Source organism: Akebia trifoliata, chromosome 12 (assembly GCF_017979445.1).
Source record: "Akebia trifoliata isolate Shusen 1 chromosome 12, ASM1797944v1, whole genome shotgun sequence".
In the NCBI taxonomy this organism is placed as follows: Eukaryota; Viridiplantae; Streptophyta; class Magnoliopsida; order Ranunculales; family Lardizabalaceae; genus Akebia; species Akebia trifoliata.
The window spans coordinates 6,095,687-6,118,499 of record NC_141386.1 but is presented as its reverse complement, the minus strand read 5'-3'; the positions used below and the strand labels follow the sequence as shown (position 1 = coordinate 6,118,499).

Genomic DNA, 22,813 nt, shown 5'->3' with positions numbered 1-22,813 from the left:
TTCAAGATAGTTTAGACAGTAATTCTGCTTACAAATCTACAAAAACTTAGTGGTTGCAACTCCCCCTTTTTTGTTGTCGTTTAATAAATATAAAATTTGTAATTTTCCACTTATTTGATAATCCAAAAACTCTCTAATTTGCAGTGGTTTTAGGCATGTCAAATCAGCTTCCTGTCTTTTTTTTTTTTTTTTTAAAGTATAATATATTGATAAAAGGGGAAACAAGAAACAAAGAGACCGAGAGAGCCTCCTAGAGAATAACAAAGAAAAGAAAAAAAAAAATATTAATGATTACATTTCCATCTAAAAACAAAATCAACAAAAGTCATGTCCACGAATTCTATGTTCTGTTTAGACCAAAGGTATAGAAGGCCCAAGATCTCCAAAAACCTGCATGAGAGCTCCTAGACTTGTTGTTGAACACCTTGTTATTTCTCTCGTTCCAAACCCCCTAAGTTATAGTCGCTGGAAGTAAAGTCCACAGGAACCGTTTTCTGGTATGGAAAGCAATACTAGTCCACCCTTCTAACAACGATGAGAACTTACGGGGACCAATTAACTTGGAAATGTTCAAGGAAAGTTGACCAAATATTGTAAGAAAATGAGTAATGAATTAAAATATGATCAACTGATTCCTCTTTCCTCATACAAAGGGGACAACAATTGGGAGTGATTCAACCTCGAACAATCAGATTATCCAACGTAAGAATCCTGCCAAGAGAGGCCAACCAAACGAAGAAGGAGATTTTAGAAGGGACTAACCTGGACCAAATGATAAGTTCCGAAAGAGATCGCTTAGTTAGAGGAATAAGTCACTTATAGAAAGACCTCACAGAGAATCTCTTATCCTTAGCCCTTATTCATTTCCACTTATCCTGTTCAACCTCGTTGAGATGGAATATATGCAGGAGATCAATGAAAGATATCACCTCAATTAGCTCCCAATCATTGAAATTTCTCTTAAAACCCAAATTCCAAGTAAAGTTGGACTCGCTGCGAATCAAACACTACTGTATTGAGCGGTTCTTCTTCATAGAACAGGAGTACAAAGACGGAAAGTGAGTTGCCAGAGACGATGTGCCGTACCAACTATCTTCTCAAAATCTAATTTTGTTTTCCAACTCTGCTTTAAACCTAATTCCTTTCTCAAAGTTCTCCCTCACTTTAAGAATCTCTTTCCAAACGCTACACCCATATGACTCTTTAGTCTCTCCACTATACCAGCTTAGTCTCCTCTCCCCGTACTTAGCCACAATAATCTTCCTCCACAGGCTACCCTTCTCCTCGCCGAACCTCCAAAGCCATTTTCCTAGAAACGCTTTATTAGTTACTCTCAGCCCCTTAATGCCCAACCCCCCGTTCCTCTTAGGCATGCATATCACCTTCCATTTGATCAAATGATATTTCCTCCTACCCCTCTTATCGTTTCACAGAAAATTCCTCATGAACTTCTCCAATCTCAATTCGACGAACCTCGGAAGCGTAAACAGTAAGAGAAGGTAAACCGGGATACTCGATAAAGTGCTCCTTATCAAGGTAACTTTCCCTCCTTTTGACAGATAATTGGCCTTCCACGTGCTCAACCTTTTCTCCAATCTCTCTATCACTCTATTTCATATCTTAGTACTGTTGTAGGGAGTTCCCAACGGCATGCCCAAATAGGATGTAGGCAGAGAATCATACCCACATTCCAAAATTTTGGCCATCAAATGTATGTCATTCACCTCCCTTACCCCGAACAACTTACTCTTCTGTAGATTAATATGCAATCCTGATATAACCTTAAAGCAACTCAATAAGACTCGGAGCACCCTCACCTATCCCGCGAATGCTCTAAAAAAACTAATGTGTCATCCGCAAATTGTAGATGTGAAATTAGAAGCCTATCATTCACTCTAAAATCCGACAGCTTACCTAGTTAGACGGCTTTTGTTAACAAACTACCCAGGGTTTCAGCTAGAATAAGAAATAAAAATGGAGATAGTGGGTTCCCTTGCCTCAACCCTCTCGAACCCCTAAAAAAATCAGCCGGACTCCCATTAACTAGGATCGAGTAAGACACCGTTGTACACATTTCCTAATCCAACTGATCCACGTCTCACCAAACCCCATCCTCCTCATCATGTACTCTAAAAAGTCCCAACTCACATGATCATAAGCCTTTTGTAAGTCAATTTTCCCTATCATCCTCTCTTTCTTGTTCTTAATCCTCGTGTCAAGACACTCATTGACCATTAACACAGCATCTTTCTTGTTCTTAATCCTCGTGTCAAGACACTCATTGACCATTAACACATCATCTAGAATTTGTCTACCCCTAATGAAAGTCCCTTGCTCGTCACCAATAAAGCTAGGAAGAATTTTTTTCAACCGCGACGCTAGCACTTTGGATATGAACTTATAAACCGAGCTAATCAAGCTGATGGGTCTTAATCTCCTAACTTCTCCGCCCTGGCTTTCTTGGGGATTAGTGCCACAAAAGTACTATTGAAACTATAATCCAGGCAAGTCTTCTCTTGTAATTCCCTGATGACCCCCATGAAATCTTTCAAGATGATATCCCAACAATGTTTAAAAAAATTCATATTAAAATCATCCGGCCCTGGCGTCTAATCCCCACTCTTCGGGAAAAGAACTGATCTAACCTCTTCCTCCCCTATTTGTTTTTCCAACCACACCCTCTCCTCCTGACTCAAGCACTTGAAGTCCAAATTATCGGCTTCCTGTTCTCGTTCTTTATTTCGGTTTCTCAGTATCTCTGCATTGGGGTTGGAGGGAAAGTATTAGCTAGCTATTCCAGTCCAAGGGATGAAATGCTAGTATCTCTGTCTTATCATCCTATGTTGGTTGTACAAAATAGGAGACAAATACAAAGTTAAGAGAGCACGACACATAATTTATGTGGTTCAGGATTACAATCCATCAACCTCAATTCCTCTAAAAAATACTGAATATCCCTAGTAGAAACTCTAAAACAAGTTGGATATATGAATTAATAAAGAAGAAATTGCCTCTAGGGAAAAAGGTATGAAATTTAGGATAGAAAAAAGGGGGTATTCGAAAATGTTAGGGTTGGGGTTGCACTGTCCTCCGATCACCCCACCCCCACCTAGCTCAGCATAGAGATGGATGCACGAAATCTCTACTTGGTGTACATTTCCTTATGCCAATACAAAGCTACCTCCAACAGAAGATGTGGTACAAAACATGATATTGCTCATCTCAAGCTGGTTGCTTAATAACTGTCATCATTTATGTGGGCGGTACTGAACGTTCTGTGATCAGTATTAGCTTAGCGAGTGGGTGGTGCCTTGGTGTCTGATCTATGAACTGTTGCCCCAACACATATTAGAAAACAGTGGGATTGGTGGTGTACTATCAAACATCCTCAATATGACTCCTATTAGATGCTTAATTGATTTTTTTTTTCACACTTCTTCCCCTTGTAACTCACTGACCAATAATTGAACTTTGAACAAATTGTTAACCATCTGATTATCACATTATTTTGAGTGGTAGGAGGTATAGCAAATAATCAGAAGAGAGTATTTGAATCAAATGGTTACAATCATCATTTCAAGTCAAACACCAGCGTAGGAGGTTGTCCATGCGAGTACGTTAATGACACAAGTTTTACTCAAGCTGAAGTTAGGATTCAGGACACTAAACTTGGCAACATGGGCAACTTGTATTAGAAGAAGCACTCTTCAAAGATCATTTTCAAAAGATTAGATGAGGTTTTCTGCTGTTCAAAGTATCCATTTGAGTTAAGACTTTCCATTTCTTTAGAGCTATTAAAAGGGAATGAAGAAATTGAGAAAAACACTTGAGGTGAATTAAGAAAAAAAAAGAAGTGAAATGGGAGATATGGCTTTGTTAGAAGCTCAACTCCAACTTGGCATTGGTGATGATATTAAGTTCCTCAAAGATGAGCTTTCCAACGTGAAGGCTTTCTTAAAAGATGCAAACAAGAGAAGTTCATTAAGGAAATGAGCAGTGAAGGAGAATTTTTTAAAGAATTGTGTTTGTCGATCAAGAAGATGAAGCACCTATGTTCCTCGACCATAAGTTCTTCTCAAGATATAGAACTTGAACTGGAAACAATGTCACCTCCTCCGCTCTATCTTGAGGAACTAACATTGGAAGGGAACATGAATGAGTTGCCAATGTGGTTAGGCTCTCTGAACTGTCTTCGCAAGCTTCACTTAGCATGCTTGGCCAGCTACCAAATTTTCTCACATTGTTCCTGCTCAACACCTATGATGGAAAGAAGATAGGTTATAGTGTCACGGGATTGTTTCCTAAATTTTGAAAGATGGTTATTGTCTGTTTCAAGGGTCTCAAAGAGTGGAATGAAATAGAAGGAACAATGCAATGCCTACGGTTCATTATCATTGCGACATGTCCAAAGATAAAGAAGCTTCGACAAAGTTTGGAATGCTCGAAAGCTCTTGAAAGCATGCCTTGGGAATTCGCAGACAGACTACGTTGTAGAGGAGAGGATTGTTTGATGTGCAACACATTCCCAGAATCAAAGCTTGTTCACGTAATTGATGGAGAAATGGTTTGTGAATTTCTCTTTTGATAATCTAGTTTTTTTTTGTTTTGTTTATTATGCAACTATCTTGATAGATAGAACATTTAAATTTTCCAATATATATTATGTGCCTTATATAGCTTTTAATCTTTTTGTAACAAAATCTAAAAGACTACTTATTGGGTTAAGTTTGTCGCATTTCTCATTCGAAGTAGGAATAGAAAGAGATGTCAAGTAGGAAGAATCTGGTAACGAAACCTTGTCAAATCTGGTAACGAAACCTTGTCGCCCTTTCGACAGCCCAACAACTCATTACATAATGGCCAATTAGCTTGAATAACAATGGATTAAAATCTAATGAGACCAATAACTATATTGTTTCTTATATTACATTTAGTTTGGATCAACTTTTCTCTTGGATGGGACTTAGTCTAAAACTCCGATAGATTGGAGGATTGTAACCTTTAGATCATTATAATCAAAATGTTATTCCAAAAAATTAAAAAAAAAAAAAAAAATTGGACGGATTGAATGAATATTCAATTCTATCCCAAATTCTAACCCCCCTGATGGTATTTTTAAATTTCTTAAAGACTTTAGACCAAAAGAAAAGAAATCCCATATCACTTATGATGATTTCATGGATTGAATTCTTTTTTTCTTCGAAAATACCATATTTCTTTGACTCCAAATGACCTAACAAATCACGAAAGGAGTGATGCTGCACAAAATCCACACCAAATAAAAAAGGACCAAAGATGGGAAATGAAACCACATTGTAGAACCAAATATGCAACAAAGTCGTACGTTTGTCAATGTATCGGATCAGACTTGCAATTGAATCCATTTTGATATGATAACTTTGGGAAATCCAATTCTATCAAAGCAGTTTCGGGTCCAATCCGATCATCAGATTGATACCAAATCAATTACGATCCGATCCAATCCAATCCAAACCTGATCCATTGAGAGCCCTACCCAAAGTTCAAAGGTCAAAGTCAAATCAGAATAAGCATAAACTAGCAACCAAACACCCATCAAATCTAGACAAACGTGTGAGGTGGTGTGGCAGTTGGTCTTCTAATATGGTTTGAAAAAGGTATCTTTTTTTTAATTTTTTTTCCATTTTGTGGAACAAAGAATCTGACTCCAATCATTATCCATTAATTTTCCAATAAAACCCCTGAAATTGCGCCTGATAGAAATATATCATCTCAACTTCCCATTTGGCACAACTACATTATGCCACGTGTCAATATTTCATTGCATCTGGAAACCACATGGAGATTTAGATATACAACCTCTATATTTTGGTGAACAATTGAGATACCCTCACATGTCTTCAAATTTAGGACATACACTTTGACCAAAAATTGACTAAAATACCCTTCATCTTAGGTATGGAGTTATTTAGTTATGGGCATAGTAACAAAGTTTAGATTTGTGGGGACTTCAATTTGGATAAAATTGGGAAGATCTTGTTAAAATTTGGAAAATTTTGAGTTCAATACAAATGACTTTTTTTACCACAACGAACCTCCCTAAAAAATCCTATTTTGTTTTTGAGATATGAACGTTGAATTTTTTTTTAGGACGAAGGGTTAAAATTTTACATATTCCATGACTAGTAAAAAAAATTGACTGTTAATTCATCAATTCGTCTGTTAAAACACAAAAAAAAATGTAATTTTTGTTTTCTTTGAAAAATCATATTTTTCTTGTAAAATCTAATTTAAAATATAAAAAAATTGACATTTGTCTCTATTATTTTTAAATAAATTGAAAAACTACAAATCAATATTCATTTTTATAAAAGATTTACTTTTGAAAGATGATTATCTATTTGAACCGATATTTGAAAGATCTTCCAATTTGAACCAATCAAAAAGTTTAATTAATAAACAAAATAAATCTCAAACCTACCATTGTCATTAGTAGAAACCAAAACGTGAACAATCATGATGGGGAAGGATAGAGACAGAAGGGTGGAGAGAGAAAGAGAGAGATGAGTTTGGATTGTTTTTAGATCGTGTGGAAAAGAGGAAGATAAAAATGTAAGGTTTTGTGGAGGTTTTTGCTCCACAAAATTTTACAGTATTTTTGAATGATATTTTGTTTAAATGTCACAGTTATTTATGATGGGGCCCACAAAAATGTTTACATCCAAGCAACCGCATTCGACAAATTATTGTAAAAATTTCTATTTACGACTTTTTGTAGGACAAACAAGTAGGGCCTTTGTCTTTCCAAAATCCGAACTGATGACATATTCCTTGACCTTAATCTACTGTGAAAGATTAATAGGAAACAAATTTAATGCTTTTCATTTTCAATCCCTAATTCAAAAAAATTCGATTTCCTTACAAAAATCTGTCATCTTCAAGCTCTTCAACCTCATTTTGAATCCGTCGTTTTTAATTTCATGTAAGAAGCCCTTAATATTTCATCCCAAGATTTCCATTTGAATAAAAAAGTGACTTGCCCTTTAGTCCCTACGCCATGATTGGCTAAAGGCACGTTGCCCCCATCAACTTCTATTTTTTTCCAAAATAATAACATATATTGTTCTTGAGGTTTGAATGTGAAAAGGAAATAAAACCTTAGTGGATTAAAAAAAATATTTACTCTAATAATGTAAGTACGTGAAATTTAAGTAAAAAAACTCAAGGTTTTTATTTATTTTTATATTTTTTGTAGAAGGTGAAGAAGAAGAAGAGGGTATTTAGGTCATCTGGTATCAACGTTTAAGAGAAGATTGAGATCAAGGGATACATGATCAAGTTGAAAACATAACAGGGAAATATTTACTAAAATATGGAGGTGTATGTCTAAATCGTCCTTGTAAATTATTTACGAGAGTTGCTATTACCACATCAATTTTTGTTAATGGAACACTAATTATTATGTAAATCACTAAAAAATTATATAAAAGTTGGTGTGGCATTAATAAAAGTTGATGTGGCAATAGTAACTCTCTTATAATATTTCTCCAGACAAGATTGAAATGTTGTTTTTTTAAATAAGAAAACTACAAAGAATGTCGTGACACAGAAGAAATATAATTCCCGAGCAAAATTTGAGTGCATGTGCAGCCGACTTCGCTTAGACTAAGCCCCGCATCTTCCACTAAATTTAATATTTAAAGACAACTGTAAAGCCGCGTTTTTATTTTTAAAAAATTATTTTAACGGCTAATATTTACATTTTTTTTATTACTATATGATTTTAAAATTTTGAAATTTTAAAATCAAATTTTATTATAAAATATATATATATATATTTCAAATTTAAAAAATAAAATAACGTTTTGTGGCCCTTCACTCTCAATGTGTAAAGCTGCTGTTCCGAATTATGGTGTTAACGATAGCGACAATTGACTCCTATTTGGCCACATGTAAGGGTAGGGTGTCTTGTTTGGTCAAAGTTTTTATTTTTTTTATTTTTATTTTCTTAGAACTCCTTAGTGTTGCAAACCAATTTTCCTTAATTTAAAGCAATTAGAGTTTAATCCCTTGACCTTTGACTAATGTTTATTGTTATTATTATTATGTTTTATATTAGAAACCCATGTTTTTAAATCAAACCAATCTAATAGCTTTGATTTTTGGCTAATAAAACAATTATTTTACTAGGTGTCATCCTTTTATGAGTATAAATAAAAATAATTTATGGTGAATTTACAAGAGTCAATTAGTTTAATTGGTAAAGTCTTTAGATGATGATATCAAAGATCTAGATTTAAGTCCTGTCAGCATTAAATTATTAAATTTATTAAAATCAAATTTAGACAAATAAAAAAAATAAATAAATTTATGCTTAATTTTAAATTTTTTAATAAACATAAACCAATCCAACCAAATTGAATTAGGGTTGGACCATGGTCCAAACCAATTCGACAAATTTTTATTTTTGTTTTTAACACATTGTTCAACACCCATTAACCCTTTAAATTTGATGAATTAGGTTAAGTCTTAGATCAAGTTAGTTCAGTAATCAATCGGATTAGATCAAATAAATTGGCTAAACGAATCTTGTTTCTCGATCCACACTCTCGATAATCACACATTTTATTATTGAAAGTATGTCCCGCTCTCATTATTGTAATATTAGAAATACCTCCTTATATTCTTTTGAATATTCTCATCATTATTTTAGAGTCTTGGTCTTAAATATTTTGTTCAATCAATTAGGTCCTAAGAGGAAGTGATAATCCAGTATTTGTTAAGATATAAGGAGGTATTTCTAATATTACAAGAATGAGAGGGGGAAACCATAAAATCGAAAAAGATGCCAAAGTGGTCTTAACCTGCCTTTATTAGTGCGCATCTTTTGCAACAAATGCAGGCCACCTGAAACATACATTTATGATTACTTCATTACTGGGACCACTATGAGGTGTCAATGGATAAGGTCCATGTGGTTTTATGATTTCTCATTGGAAATAAATAGGAAAATATTTTTTCTAGAAAGTACAATTCTCTTGGAAATGATTTCCACCTTCAAACGACATTTTCTCGGATTACTCTCACCCGAAAATCAACTCTCTTTTATAGTGTTTTTTTAGGTACAATCAAATTGGACTTCAATTTTTTTTTTTTTTTTCCAAAAATTTTATATTCTTTTGAAAATAAATTTCTCGAAGTTATTGAAGAAAAAACGATGGAATTATGGGCATTTTTATCAAATAAAATATTAAAAAATATATCTTTTAATATTTAAATGGGTAAACTACAAGTAAGGGTGTCAATGGGTCGGTCCTATGAAAATTAGAACCATAATCACTATATCTTTTCAATTTTGATTTTGATTTTAAAATAAGTGAAATCAAAATCGGAATCGTAAAAAATTACGAGTACCCATTAGTTCTGGTACTCAAGAATCAAATCGAAGAAATCATTATATAAAAAAAAATGTCTAAAAAAAAACATATTATTTGCAAAGTATCAATTAATAATAATTTGTTCTGATAAAAAAATGATTTAATGACTTTTATTTTCAAAGATTAAAATTCATCTCCTTCATAAGTACTAAATTTAAGAAAAAATGACTCATTTTTAACTTTATATATTATAAATTAATTTTAAAATATAGGAAAATTTTCAATCATGTATAATGTAAAAATAAATTGATTCTGAGTACCCATCGGATAGAATATTCTGATTCCTATCGATTCGATTTCATATTAGACCCAATTCTAATTGATTCTGATAAAAAGGAAATCTGGGCACACAGAGACACCTAGGCCCTAACAGGCTGCCATCTTACATACACAATGGAATGTTCCAAGTTCCAACAGATCCTCAACTTCTAGAAGATTTGCTGTGTTTTTGCTCTCTAGTTGCTGGTGGACCCCATTTCACCATCAATGAGGTCCTGATCTCTAATAGTGGACCCACTTAGAATAATTTATCTCCTTTAACCCACCCATTTACAAATTTCATCTTTTTCTAATATGTATATTTTAAAATAATAATAATAATAAAGTAAGAGAAAATATTTCACACAACTAGTTTTTATTTTTTTATTTTTTACTTTTCTAAATTTATTTATTTTATTCTCAAGTTGCTGCATCTCTATCTACTTAGCTGTTATGTCCAGCTGGTTTGGCTTTTACTTTCAGTAACAACAATACTGAGAAATGCCTCAAAATAAAGAAAAAGTCAAAGAATGGGTTCACCCAACTTTCTCTTAATAACAAATTTTATTACTTATCAAAATAATAATAAAAACTTAATTTTTTTTTTAGATTAAATTTTTTGAAGTATTTTAATGAATATTCGTTTCACACCCATACTTTTAAAACTTGGCCAAGTCACCTCAGAAATGCATTGAGTCTGGTCGGCTATATAAAAAATATTAAAATATCTATAAATTTTATATATTGTGTATTTTACATTTTGACTCATCCAAGTTGACTCTTGAATTTTCAACTCGATGGATATTCTAGTTGAGTTTTTGAATTTAAAATTTGAGTCGTGATCCAGAACAGTGTCTTGTTCGTATAACAACGCTAGATATCTACAAAGCACATTTTTATTTGAGTTCGAACAAGTTGGTTGCATGCACGACTTGATTAAATTTTATAAATGTGCCATGTACACATCTTACCTTTATTATAAGAAGGAGACACCATTCTCGGTCCTAACTCTTAAAAATTATGGTTTCATCTCATCAGTTTTCACAATATAATGGGTTATTATATTTTGACTAATTTAATGATTGTTTGTTTTTAATCCTTTCTTTTTTGTTTCCACATTTCCAATTTTCAGCATCTTTTTTTTTTTTTTTATATAAAAAATCTAAAATTGAAACCAAAGAAAACTATAATTTTTTAATATATATTAATTTTAAGTTGTCTTAAATACATATAAGTGATGTAATTTTTCTCAAAAAGGATGTAGTTGGGAAAATATCATTATATAAATTTGTTTTTTGGCTTATCATGCTATCCCTAACCTTCGGGTGAGGCTAATTCTACGGTCACATGCACCGCTTGCTCGAAAAATCCTACGTGCAACAGGTTGAGTTGAGGGTCAACCAAACCCTAGAGGGTGGCCCCAAGAAATTCATAGTTTCGTGGGATTTCGAATACTTGATTTACCCTTCTTGAGGAGTTTATCAAGGCTCGGCTTGCCACTAGGCCAACCCCTTAGGGTTAAGAAAAATATCATTAACATTATGCTAATGATTTTCTAACTCAAGAATTTTCAGTTGGTCTATATACAACTAACGTGGTAAGGACACAAAATAATTGATTGTTTTCCTTTCGCATTGCAAAGAAAATGATCTATGGTTCTGTGCTCTTGCAACGTCAGTCGTGTATAGATCGAGTGAAAATTTTCAATTTAGAAAATCACGACTCTTAATGTTATTCTGAAGTATTTTACGAAAACAACTGGTTATTTTTGCAAAAGTTATTGAATTTTGGCAAAGATGGTCATATTCCCTAATTATTTCTCTCTTTTTTCTTTTTTAACCAAAATAGTTATATGCATATATTGTGAGGTCACATCTTCAAGTTACTTATTTACCCTACCTGTGAACCAGCATTCAACTTGAAAGAAGGTACTATCAAGTACATCAGTAGTAAAATAAAATAATTATGAAGTCAAATATATGACCATTTTTATAATTATTATAAAAATATAATTGATTCAATAACATTTGCACACACAAAAATAACAAAGTTGAATTGTTATATGTCAACCCACCGATAAATATATATATAGAACAAGTCCAAATGGGATGCTTGATTCGAAATTATAACTAATTGGGCTACTTAAGCCAAAAAAAATTGGAAACATTTTATTGACTATTGTTAAGGATGTTCAATTTGGTTGATTTCTTCCAAATAGAAGAGCCATTTAAATGGACCCAACAAAAATTGCCACCTTAAGGTTTGTATTATAATTGAAGAATACATTTTGATGATGGTATTAGAATCAAAGAGGAAAAGTTATCAATAAAGTCTTGTCCAAAAAAAATTGTTGTTAGTTGAACCAGCCTTATTATTACATTTAATTCTATCTAAAGAGTGACTTAGACAAGAGAATTGCTATTGCCACAACCAAATTTTACTAAGAACACCCTAATTCCTATGTAAATCATCAAGGAATTGCACATAACTGATGTGGCAATAGTAACTCTCTTTAGATAAGAGTCGCTATCCAGAGCGATGTCTCGTTTCTAAAGCAAAATAGGTGTCTATGCGGCATGTGTTTATTGGAAAATAGACACATTGGGTTATGTGCCATACAGAAAAACGACTTGGTGAGGAGCCCAATGTGTCGCAAACTCCTATAAGAATACGTCATGTAGACATTGTTCCTATGTTATAAGAACGAGACACTGATCTAGATCATGACTCTTTAGACAAATCCTTTACATTTTGGTGAATATTTGAAATAATGCCACCCTTTTTCAAATTGATGACACATCTTACTTGAGCTTGGTTTTCTCTTATTATAGATTGATGGAAAATGACCTATATACCCTTATCTTGAACCAATAACTAAAAATATTTGATCTTTCTTTTCCAAACCTATCATCTACAAACTCTTCAACCTTTACATTAAATTATTTTTATTCTATTCAATCTCATTTCTAACAATCATTTTCAAACTTGCCTTAATTCCTTGCAGAAAACTCTTTATTTTTCTATCCAAAATTCTATCATCTTTTATTTCAAATATCATGTTTTGTTCTTGAGGGTTGAAGGCTTGAAGTAGATAGATCTTAAGGTTAAAAAGAAAGGTAAAAAAATTAATAAATATTAAAATCGATAGAATCTTAAGGTTGAAGAGTAGGGATATTTTTTTTTATCCAAAAGGTTGAGATGATAGAAAACTCAAGGTTTTTGGGTTAATTACTTGTTGAAAACGAGGGTATTTAAGTTATTTTCATTAGTTTATAGAGAAGATTGAGGTCAGGGGAGGCATATATCTTAGTCAGCCAAAATAAATATATAACATATCAAAAATAAAATATAATTGATTTATTTTATATGAACTAATATTTAATGGAGGTTAGTTGTATGATCCATATAAAAAACTTGGCCCCCCTCAAATAAAAAATAAAAAATAATAATTAATAGATGATTTGCATTTACATCATATAGTTCTCATGATGCACAAAGTTACAAATTACCTCTTACCTCACCAAAATTTATTTTGCTCTGTCCTTGATTTGCGTCATCAATGTCTCAATCCTGAATCTCTGGAATTGGAAATTGGCGTCGAGAAATACTATTTTCATTAAAGAATGAATTCAAATCCATGTAAAGAGATTTGACCCAATTTTTATGCCCATTAAGTAATCTAATTAAGCCCTCTTGTTTAGGAGAGCAATCCAAGTCTAAAGCTCACATAGACTAAGATTGAAGAAGTGTTTATCGTCCCTCTCGAAAAATGCCATATGGACTGACTTCCTCCTCGACCATTAACTGACCCATACATTAAAAATCACCGTGATTGGTGATCAACATTTACTATGATATGAGAGATGATCAAATCCAATGGTTACGAATCACCAATCAAGTTACTTTTTTCTCTTTTTTCTATTTTTGAATATAGTTTCAATCTCAGCTCCTTTATAGACTTAAACACTACGCATCACACCTTGACCCACTATTTGTTAAAGTGTCATATAATGAAAAAGCTAGAAAGGGAAATGGATGAACCCCCACTCATTATTAGTTTTGTGGGGGAGACCACAATATCTAAGTAAATCAAGGGTCTATTAAAAATCGAACCATTTACCTATTGGTTTATTAACAAATTGGACTATTCATATTTCTTTAACGTTGACTCGAGATATTTTGGGATAAGGATTTGATGATGATGATGATGAACTGTTTGTCTTTATCTCTGAATTAGGGTTTAGGGTTGGGACTTTGAATTCTAAGATTTTTAGTGTCTAAGATGCGACATAGTTTTAAAACTCGTTTAATTAATTTGATTGGATTTCAAGGTGACTTGGCTCTATACTCGACGGATTCAACTCATCAAGTTAACCTAAAAATGCACCGAGTTGGGTAAACAAAATGTATAGACATTTGACCATATATAATATTTTTGTAGAGAACAAACATAAATATTTCTATTTATTTTAAAATATAAAAATATCTTATAAATATTTATGAACTCAATGAATTTTCATTTGACTTATTTGAGTCGACTTGCAAGTTTTCAACTTGACTCAACTTGGTGGACACTCGAGTCGAGTTTTCAAACTATGGAGTATAGGGGCATATTAAGTATTAATCACCCGAATGCCTACAATGCTTTAGGGTTTAAGGATTTTAGGGAGAATATAAAGTATGTCATTATTATGCTTGGTGGGAGTCAATGCTTTTAAAATTTAAACTAATACTCGTTACTTGTCATCTTTTTTATTTTGTTTGGCTATTATTCCTCCTAACAATAAAGGAAAAAAAAAACGAGAAAACATAGAAATTATACCATATTAGGTACTATATACCATGCATGGTTTTAAAACTCAGTTTTGCATCTCTTTTCATCCAATCCTAATATCGAGTTGTCTCGAACGAGTTTTCCGATACGTTTGAGATGTCTCGTTCGAAAAATCAAAAAATTAAATATGAGATATTAAATCTCGGTCAAAAATTGACTTGTGTGTTTGTATCGTTCAGCCCTAATACCAAGTTAACTTGGATGATACGTCTTACTCTCGGACGAGTTTTGAAACCATGATACACTCTTTCTATTTAAACAAATAATGGTGACTTTAGATATGAGAAGAAAGTTGAACGTGACTTTGAAATGTGTTTATTCTAGTTATAGATGGAGCAATTGTTCATCTTCAAGAACATATTAATTGAGACGAGAGAATTGACGCAAATCTGAAATTTTTTGAAAGCTATTTTTGAGTCCAATGACCTTAAAATAAGCAGAATCAATATAGAATAGTGACAATTCAGATTCTAATTACACATATAGAGAAAGGTTATTAAAAAGTAAAGGTCATGACATACTGTGAATTCACTCTTATTGCTATCTCGATATCCATATGAATAGAGAATTTGACAATTGTCTCGTACATGGAATTTGAAGTGCTATGTGATTAATACATCCCAATAAAAATTAAAAAATAAATAAATTATACATGGAAGACCGACTACACCTATTTTTAAAGTTGAGTGTTGGACAGTAGATACATACAATTATTTTTTTATGAATAGAAAAAAATTAATAAAAATTCCTACTTAAAAATAACATGCAAGTTGAAGATTCGAAATAAATAAAAAAAAATTTCTTAAAGAATTTATACTGGTGGCTATGAGGCACTTGCCCTTACAAGAATTTTCAAAGTCTATAAATTATTGAGCTATTACGATATATTTCAGTGTCGAAAAAAAAAATGTCACTAGTGCTCTCACAAATATTTTTTCACTCTTACTTACCCCCACTAAAATTTCTCCAGTCTTGCTTGCCCTCATATGGGCAAAATCCTGGCTCCGCCTGTGAATATGAACATCGTGAAGGATTTTCTAACCATTTGACACCTCAAGATAAACAAAACTGCTTCCCCCCATAAGTCATTTGTTGTACTAAGGCATCAACATAGTATCTATCAAAGAAATTTCAATATTTAAGTTAGATTCACAATAAAATTTTTTTAGTTAAAATCTTATTAAAAGAAAAAATGGTAAAGTAATGCCTCCACTTATGTAGGCTTACCCTCCCATTTTTCATAAAATTTTCTTATCCCATCATAATCACCTTCATTTTCATTATTTTTCAATCATCGTGATTATTGTTTTTCATGAATCTTGTCTTCAATTATCATTTTTCAATGAACTTAGATGCTTAATCTAAAATTAAAGATCTTAGGGTCTGTTTGTTACAGATTTCAATTTTTTTTACTTTCAGATTCTGTGTCTAGGCTACTCCACTACTACAAATAATCCCTAAAGAGTAAACGGAGTAAGAAAAATTAGTAACCAAACATAAGCTATGATCCAAATAAAGTAAAAAAATTAACATCTAATTTGAGGAGTGAAACGCGGACGAGTCGTGTGGGTCCTACTCAGTCCCAGTTGGCTGCATACTGTGTGGGCCCACACCAATTCTTTCTTTTTCTTTTTCTACTGTCCCCCATGTGAAAAAGGATTTTAGGTTTCAGAGCGTAATGAGACTCTTTATAGTTTATTCTCTCTTTTAAGTCTTTTAAAGTTTTTTTCAAGTTTTTTATTTTTTTTAGAGAGAGAAAGAGAGAGAAGCCGGAGAAGAAGAATTCCGGCGAAAATTTCTGACACATTTTTCAGGTGTCTGACACACTCAATTGACCCAAAGCACTGGGATCTATTTTTGTTGGAAAAGAATTTCTCTGATTTGACCGGAATCAGGCAATGTCGTCACCACCTCCGGGGGCAACTCCGGCTCCAACAGCACCACCATCACCACCAACATCAGCACCGCCGCCTACGAACTCTGCAAGCCCTCCGCCACCGGCAGCAATACCTCCAGCAGCCTCACCACCACCTCCGGCAACTCCAGCTCCAACCGTCTCTCCACCGCCACCAACAGCTCCAACCGTCTCTCCACCGCCTCCGACAACTCCGGTACCTCCAGCAGCATCTCCGCCGCGGCCGGGAACACCGGCAAACTCTCCGCCTCCTTCGACAACCCCTAACGCTTCACCTCCACCACCATCGTCGACTTCTCCGCCCCCTCCGTCTCCTGGGAATCGAAGGAGTCCGCCGGAATCTCCTACTCCTCCGGCGAGCGGAAGATCACCTCCGAATCCATCGTCTCAGCCACCTTCACCGGATTCATCAACGAGTATATCGACAGGGTTGGTTGTGGGAATTGCGATTGGAGGAGTAGCTGTTCTTGTTGTTTTAACTCTGCTGTTTATTTGTTGTAAGAAGAAGAGGAGAAGAGATCATGGTCCGATGGAATATTATGGTCCCCCTCCACCGGGTCCGAAAGGTTAGATATTTTTTTTTTTTATAAATATAATATTTCAAAGATAATATATGTTTTAATTGTTTTGGATTTGAAAATGAAGGTGAAATTGTAGAAAAAAAAGGTTTTTTAAAAAAAAAAAAAATTTGTTTGTTAACAATTTAACTTCAGTTTCTTCTTTGAAGCTGTGTTTTGGATTTTAATTTTTTATGGTAATTTGTATTTCAATTGTTCTGGATTTGAAAATGAAGGTGATCTTGTAGGAAAAAAAAAGGTTTTTTTTTTTTTTTGAATCTAACAATTTGTTCAGTTTGGTTTTTGAAGATATGGGTTTTGGATTTTAATCCTCTGTGGAGGTTTGCAAAATGCTGGTTTGATGGATAAAATCTTTGGTGTTTTTCCTTTACTTGATGTGTAAACTCTATAAACTTTAATTTCTTCTTGTGTTTTGAGCTCATCTCACCGTGATTAATTGCTTGGATTTCTTAAGGAAATGCTAATTTTTTATATATTTTTTTAGGATATTGGATGCCATCATCATCATTATCATCATTATCATCAATATCATCATCATGATTTCTCAGGAAAATGCTAAAATGTCACTTTTAGGATATTAGATACCACCACCACCATCATGATCATGATCATCACCATCACCATCATTGTCTTCAACATCAATATCATCATAATGATTTCCTAGGGAAATGCTAAAATTTTGGATGTTAGATGCCGCCACCACCACCACCACCACCATCATCATCATCATCATAACCATAATTTGGGGTCAGCTGCATGATCTTATTCTTTATTCGATACTATCGAAGTATATAATCCTATGAGAAGACATAAAAATGTTTGATTTTATAATTGAAGAAATGCGGATGTATGGGGTAGGCAGTGCATATTCTGTTATTCTGTTCAATTTTGTCTAAAGGATGCAATATGCCGTAAAAAAAGGTTTGATTTTTTAATTGGAAGAAAATGAATTTAAAATTTGCTTTGTTCTTTTACTAAATGCTTTGTTTGAAAACCTATGACCAATTCCTGTATGTGCTTCTCTGGAATGGATCAGAGATCTTGGAACATTTGGGCGAAGATTGGAGCTGAATTAGGGTTTAGAAAATGTCACATATCAAAAACTTCCAGTCTCTTGTATCATAAAGGGTATTTTACATATGGAAATAAGAAATCCGGTGAAATAAGCATTTTCCCTTATATGTATAGAATAGTTGGCTAATTCTCTACTATTTGTAAAATGATCAACTTAGGTGCAAAGTCAGAGTTTGATACTCAGGTACAAAGTTGGGGGAATATTGGGATAGTTACAGATGGATGCATGGCAGCCTTTACAAACTGAGTCAAATAACACTCATGATTCATGTTATAGGTGGTGATGTCTGCCGACTTGATGTAACCCACATTTATTCAGGCTTGGGGGATTGGCGATGTTGTAAAGAAATCCTACACAGGCATTCTTCTATGATAAAAAGTCTGCTTCTCTTTGCTCCTACTTACAGGTTTCTTCATTGTTACCAATGGAGTGGAATAAATAGTGATCCTTGATCTGAGATAACCCACTGAAAAGGATAGGTCCATTAGTCTTTTCCAATATGATGGAGTTACATAGTGCCTATAAAAGAAGTTACTTTGGTGCTTAGAATTTTAGAATACCAACTTACTGTCTCAAGCTTCTTTAACTACCGTAGAGCTATGAACACAAAAACACTTCCTAGAGAAAAAAACAACACAACCAAAATACTTACGCCATCATAGTCATGCGCATTGTCATATTTTGTCCATAATCAACTAAAATCATGTCAGAATTGCATAATCTTGGTCTGTTACGAAAATTAATTGAGCGAGACTTCTATTGTTTCCAAAATTTAAGGCATCTGAGTTTTCTTTTTGACACAGGATGATAAGGTCTTAAATAAAATGACAAGATTGGATTGCATCAATAAATCGGATTATTTTATTCTTTTATCAATTGTCACTCATTGTAGTTGATAACCCTGGATTCTCCTAATTCATCTTTCACTCCGTGAATGGTATCTCCAGATGGCCATTATGGTGTGCAGCCCCAACAATGGCAGCACAACACTCCTCCTCCTCCCCCACCAGCAGCCCATGTTATCTCAATGCCACCCAAACCCTCTCCCCCACCAGGTTTTGCATCACGACCACCACTGTCACCAGGCCACAATCCAATGCCCACCCCACCTCCTCCACCACCATTCATGAGCAGCAGCGGAGGTTCTGGGTCCAATTATTCGGATTCTGCAACCCCACTCCCACCACCATCCCCTGGACTTTCTTTGGGTTTTTCAAAGAGCACATTTAGTTATGAAGAATTAGCGATGGCAACAGACGGCTTCTCAGATGCCAACCTTCTTGGACAAGGTGGTTTTGGATATGTTCATAGAGGACTCCTTCCAAATGGAAAAGAAATTGCGGTTAAGCAGCTGAAAACTGGTAGTGGGCAAGGGGAGCGTGAATTTCAGGCTGAGGTTGAGATTATTAGCCGAGTACATCATAAGCATCTTGTTTCATTGGTCGGATACTGCAGTACTGGAGCCCAGAGAATGCTTGTTTATGAGTTTGTTCCAAACAACACCATGGAATTCCACTTACATGGTATGTACTTTACATTTAACAATCGTTTTTTCTTATTTGTACTTTTAGCCAATATTTGTGTTGTAACATGCTGAAATGAACTAAGTTGTACGAATGTGTCTCCTTTCCTCCTATTGCACACTTGTGGTATCACCAGGTCCGGATACTGGAATTGGTATCTCCACTATGAAGAATACCATCTATTTCTTAGTTGCAATGTTTTATGTTCTGGTGTTCTAATTGGGGTGACACTCACATTTGGGTTCTTGTGATTCCTAGATTCTTCAAGTCGCATAACACTTTATTGTCTTCTTTGGTTACTGCTCCTGCTTTCTTAACTAAGATTGATTAGAGGAAAACTACTTTTGTAGGAAAAGGTCGACCAACTATGGATTGGACCACCAGAATGAAAATTGCTCTGGGCGCTGCAAAAGGACTTGCATACCTGCACGAGGATTGTGAGTTTTATTCTTATATTCTTTTGTTATAAGCAGATTTTCTGATTTAAGTTTTTGGTCTTGGTAGTTGTTGTTCTTATTGAAATAATCTATATTTTCAGGCCATCCTAAAATTATTCATCGTGATATCAAGGCGTCTAATATTCTTCTGGATTTTAAATTTGAGGCAAAGGTAGGATCCATTCCCTGGTTTGCTTGCATCTGATAAAAGTGTAACATTCTCCACAAAATCAATTTATGGGCATTTCTAGTCTTTCTGTACTGTATATTTACCAGTTGAGATTTCTTTATGTATGTAACTTTAGAGAAGGATTGTTTTGATCTCATATAAATACTTTTCTTCAGTTACCACTTGGTTCTTTACTGCCAAATTATTTTGTCTTCAAGTATTTCAAAAATTAGGTGGCATCGTGTTCCTAACTTATTATGATGTTCATTACTTCATATAGATTTCTTCGATTTACTTAATTTTTAATATTTGTTAATCATAGTGAATTCAATTTCTTGTTCAGGTCGCGGACTTTGGACTTGCAAAGTTTTCTTCTGATACAAACACTCACGTCTCCACCCGTGTAATGGGAACTTTTGGGTATGATCCTTCCCGTGTTATCAGCTAAGTGTTTAGTTCTGTCATTTGGTTTGGACCAATTCCAAATTAGATATCCAATTATATTTTACAACAGTTTGCTTGAACCCAGCTGATGTGATGGTTTGTGGTTAAACCAGATAGGCCCAGATTTTTTTAAGCTCTATTGTTTCCTTGAACATATTGGCTTTATTATGTATTATTATTTAGTCTGGTTCCACGTGAAATTGAGAAATTTAATAGCAATGGTGTATATTAGTTTTGCTTGAACATGTGAGGCCCAGTTGGCATGGTGTGCTGGTAGATTGCCATTGCCACCAGTGATCGTATCTAATTTTTTTATTTTTCTACTCTCTGAACATTCTCACCATTCACAGGTATCTAGCTCCTGAATACGCATCAAGTGGGAAACTTACGGATAAATCAGATGTCTTTTCTTTTGGGGTCATGCTTCTAGAATTGATTACTGGACGCCGACCCGTCAATTCAGCTCAAGAATACATGGATGACAGCTTAGTAGACTGGGTCAGTATTCTCTTGCATCCACACCATACTTTTGTGTGTAGAAGCCTACTTTTTGCAGATACCTCCAAATGGGTGCTTCCTCCAAATCAGACACAATTTTATTTTAAAATCATATAAACATCAATTCATGTCCCTGCCATGAAGGGAACATGGCTTGTGGTCTTATATAAACATTAGTTAAAATTGTATGCTCTATAAAAATCATTTTATTTAGGTAGAAATACATAAAAGTTATGTTGATATTACAAATGACAATGTTCCCATCCCATCCCAGAAAAGAAAAAGTTAAAAATAAATAAGTGAATATGTATGAATGTCACGGAAAATTAACTGAATTTAACTGTTTTTGGCTTTATAGGCAAGGCCGATGCTCACTCGGGCTTTGGAAGATGGCAACTATGATTCTCTTGTTGATCAACGGCTGCAAAAGGAATACAACCCCAACGAGATGGCATGCATGATTGCATGTGCCGCTTCTTGTGTTCGCCATTCTGCTCGTCGTCGACCACGAATGAGCCAGGTAACTCGTTCAAGTACTCAATTTTGTTTTGAACTTTTTTAATACTCAGTTTGGTGGTCGAGTTGCTCCCTTGGCTCTACCGAATGTTGAGAAGACTCAAGTTTAAATCCTCTGTTTTCACTCTCAAAACCAAGCAGATAGTCCGAGCCTTGGAAGGAGACGTGTCTCTATCTGATCTAAATGAAGGCATCAGACCTGGACACAGCGCGGTTCACGGTTCCTATGGAAGCTCTGACTATGATACCAGCCAGTACAACGAAGACATGAAGAAATTCAGGAAGATTGCATTGGCCAGTCGGGACTATGGAAGCAGCGAGTACAGTGGACCAACTAGTGAATATGGGTTGTATCCATCAGGTTCAAGCAGTGAAGGGCAGCAAACCCGTGAGATGGAGATGAGGAAGTTGAAAGACAGGCAAGGTTTCAGCGGAAGCTAATGAAAACAAATACCCATTTGGATGTAAAAACATAGCCACTTTTCCAATTCCGCCAATTGTGTGTTGCCTTAACTTGAGAACGGCAAGCGAGTTGCAGTGCTTGAGATAACGTATAAATTTTTTTTTTCTTTTGAAATTTTTTATGGTTTTTCTATTGTATTTATTAATTACTGCCTATACAAGAAAATAATTGACAGTGAATTGGGTCAGTTCTTTTGGTGGTTGGGTTGTTGAGATCCGTTCTGACTTTCCCCATTTTGTTTGTATTTGTATTTGGGGTGTCTTGCTTGGCTTGAATCTTAGATTGGATTCTGTTTGGGCATTAGGTTGACATGTATCACAAGTTTGGGATGATGGGGGTATTTGGTATTGAATTTTGCTTACACTGAATTATTCGGGCTGAATTTTTGGGACGTTTTGGTTTGACTTGATTATGTTTAGAAAGTTACGCAAGGTTGATCTTTAGACTGGAATGAGAACCTGGTTACCAAACATCATTTTAATGTATGGGACTGGTGGGAAAAGACTTAGCAGTATACTTTGACATAATTTAGATACAGAATATGATTCATGTTGCCTACAAGCCTGAAATTAGATCAACAAGGTTGTTACAGGTTAAGTAATCTTGATTATGAAAAACTGCCATTGAAGAGAAATTTGATCTTGTTTAGGATCTGGTTTTGGTTATGTTTTATGAAGATGTGATGCA

The 22,813-nt window shown here is 34.3% G+C and overlaps 1 protein-coding gene across 1 annotated transcript; it reads left to right on the top strand.

Annotated features, from left to right (window-relative positions):
• The first annotated feature begins 16,230 nt into the window (after positions 1–16,230).
• On the top strand, positions 16,231–22,517 carry LOC147388790 (proline-rich receptor-like protein kinase PERK15). The gene is made up of 8 exons (XM_086417785.1): positions 16,231–16,989; positions 19,024–19,599; positions 19,950–20,036; positions 20,138–20,208; positions 20,549–20,625; positions 21,000–21,147; positions 21,506–21,667; positions 21,805–22,517. The coding sequence occupies exons 1-8, from the start codon at positions 16,407–16,409 to the stop codon at positions 22,102–22,104; spliced, it is 2,004 nt and encodes a 667-aa protein (XP_086273911.1). The 5' UTR covers positions 16,231–16,406; the 3' UTR covers positions 22,105–22,517.
• Positions 22,518–22,813: the final 296 nt, after the last annotated feature.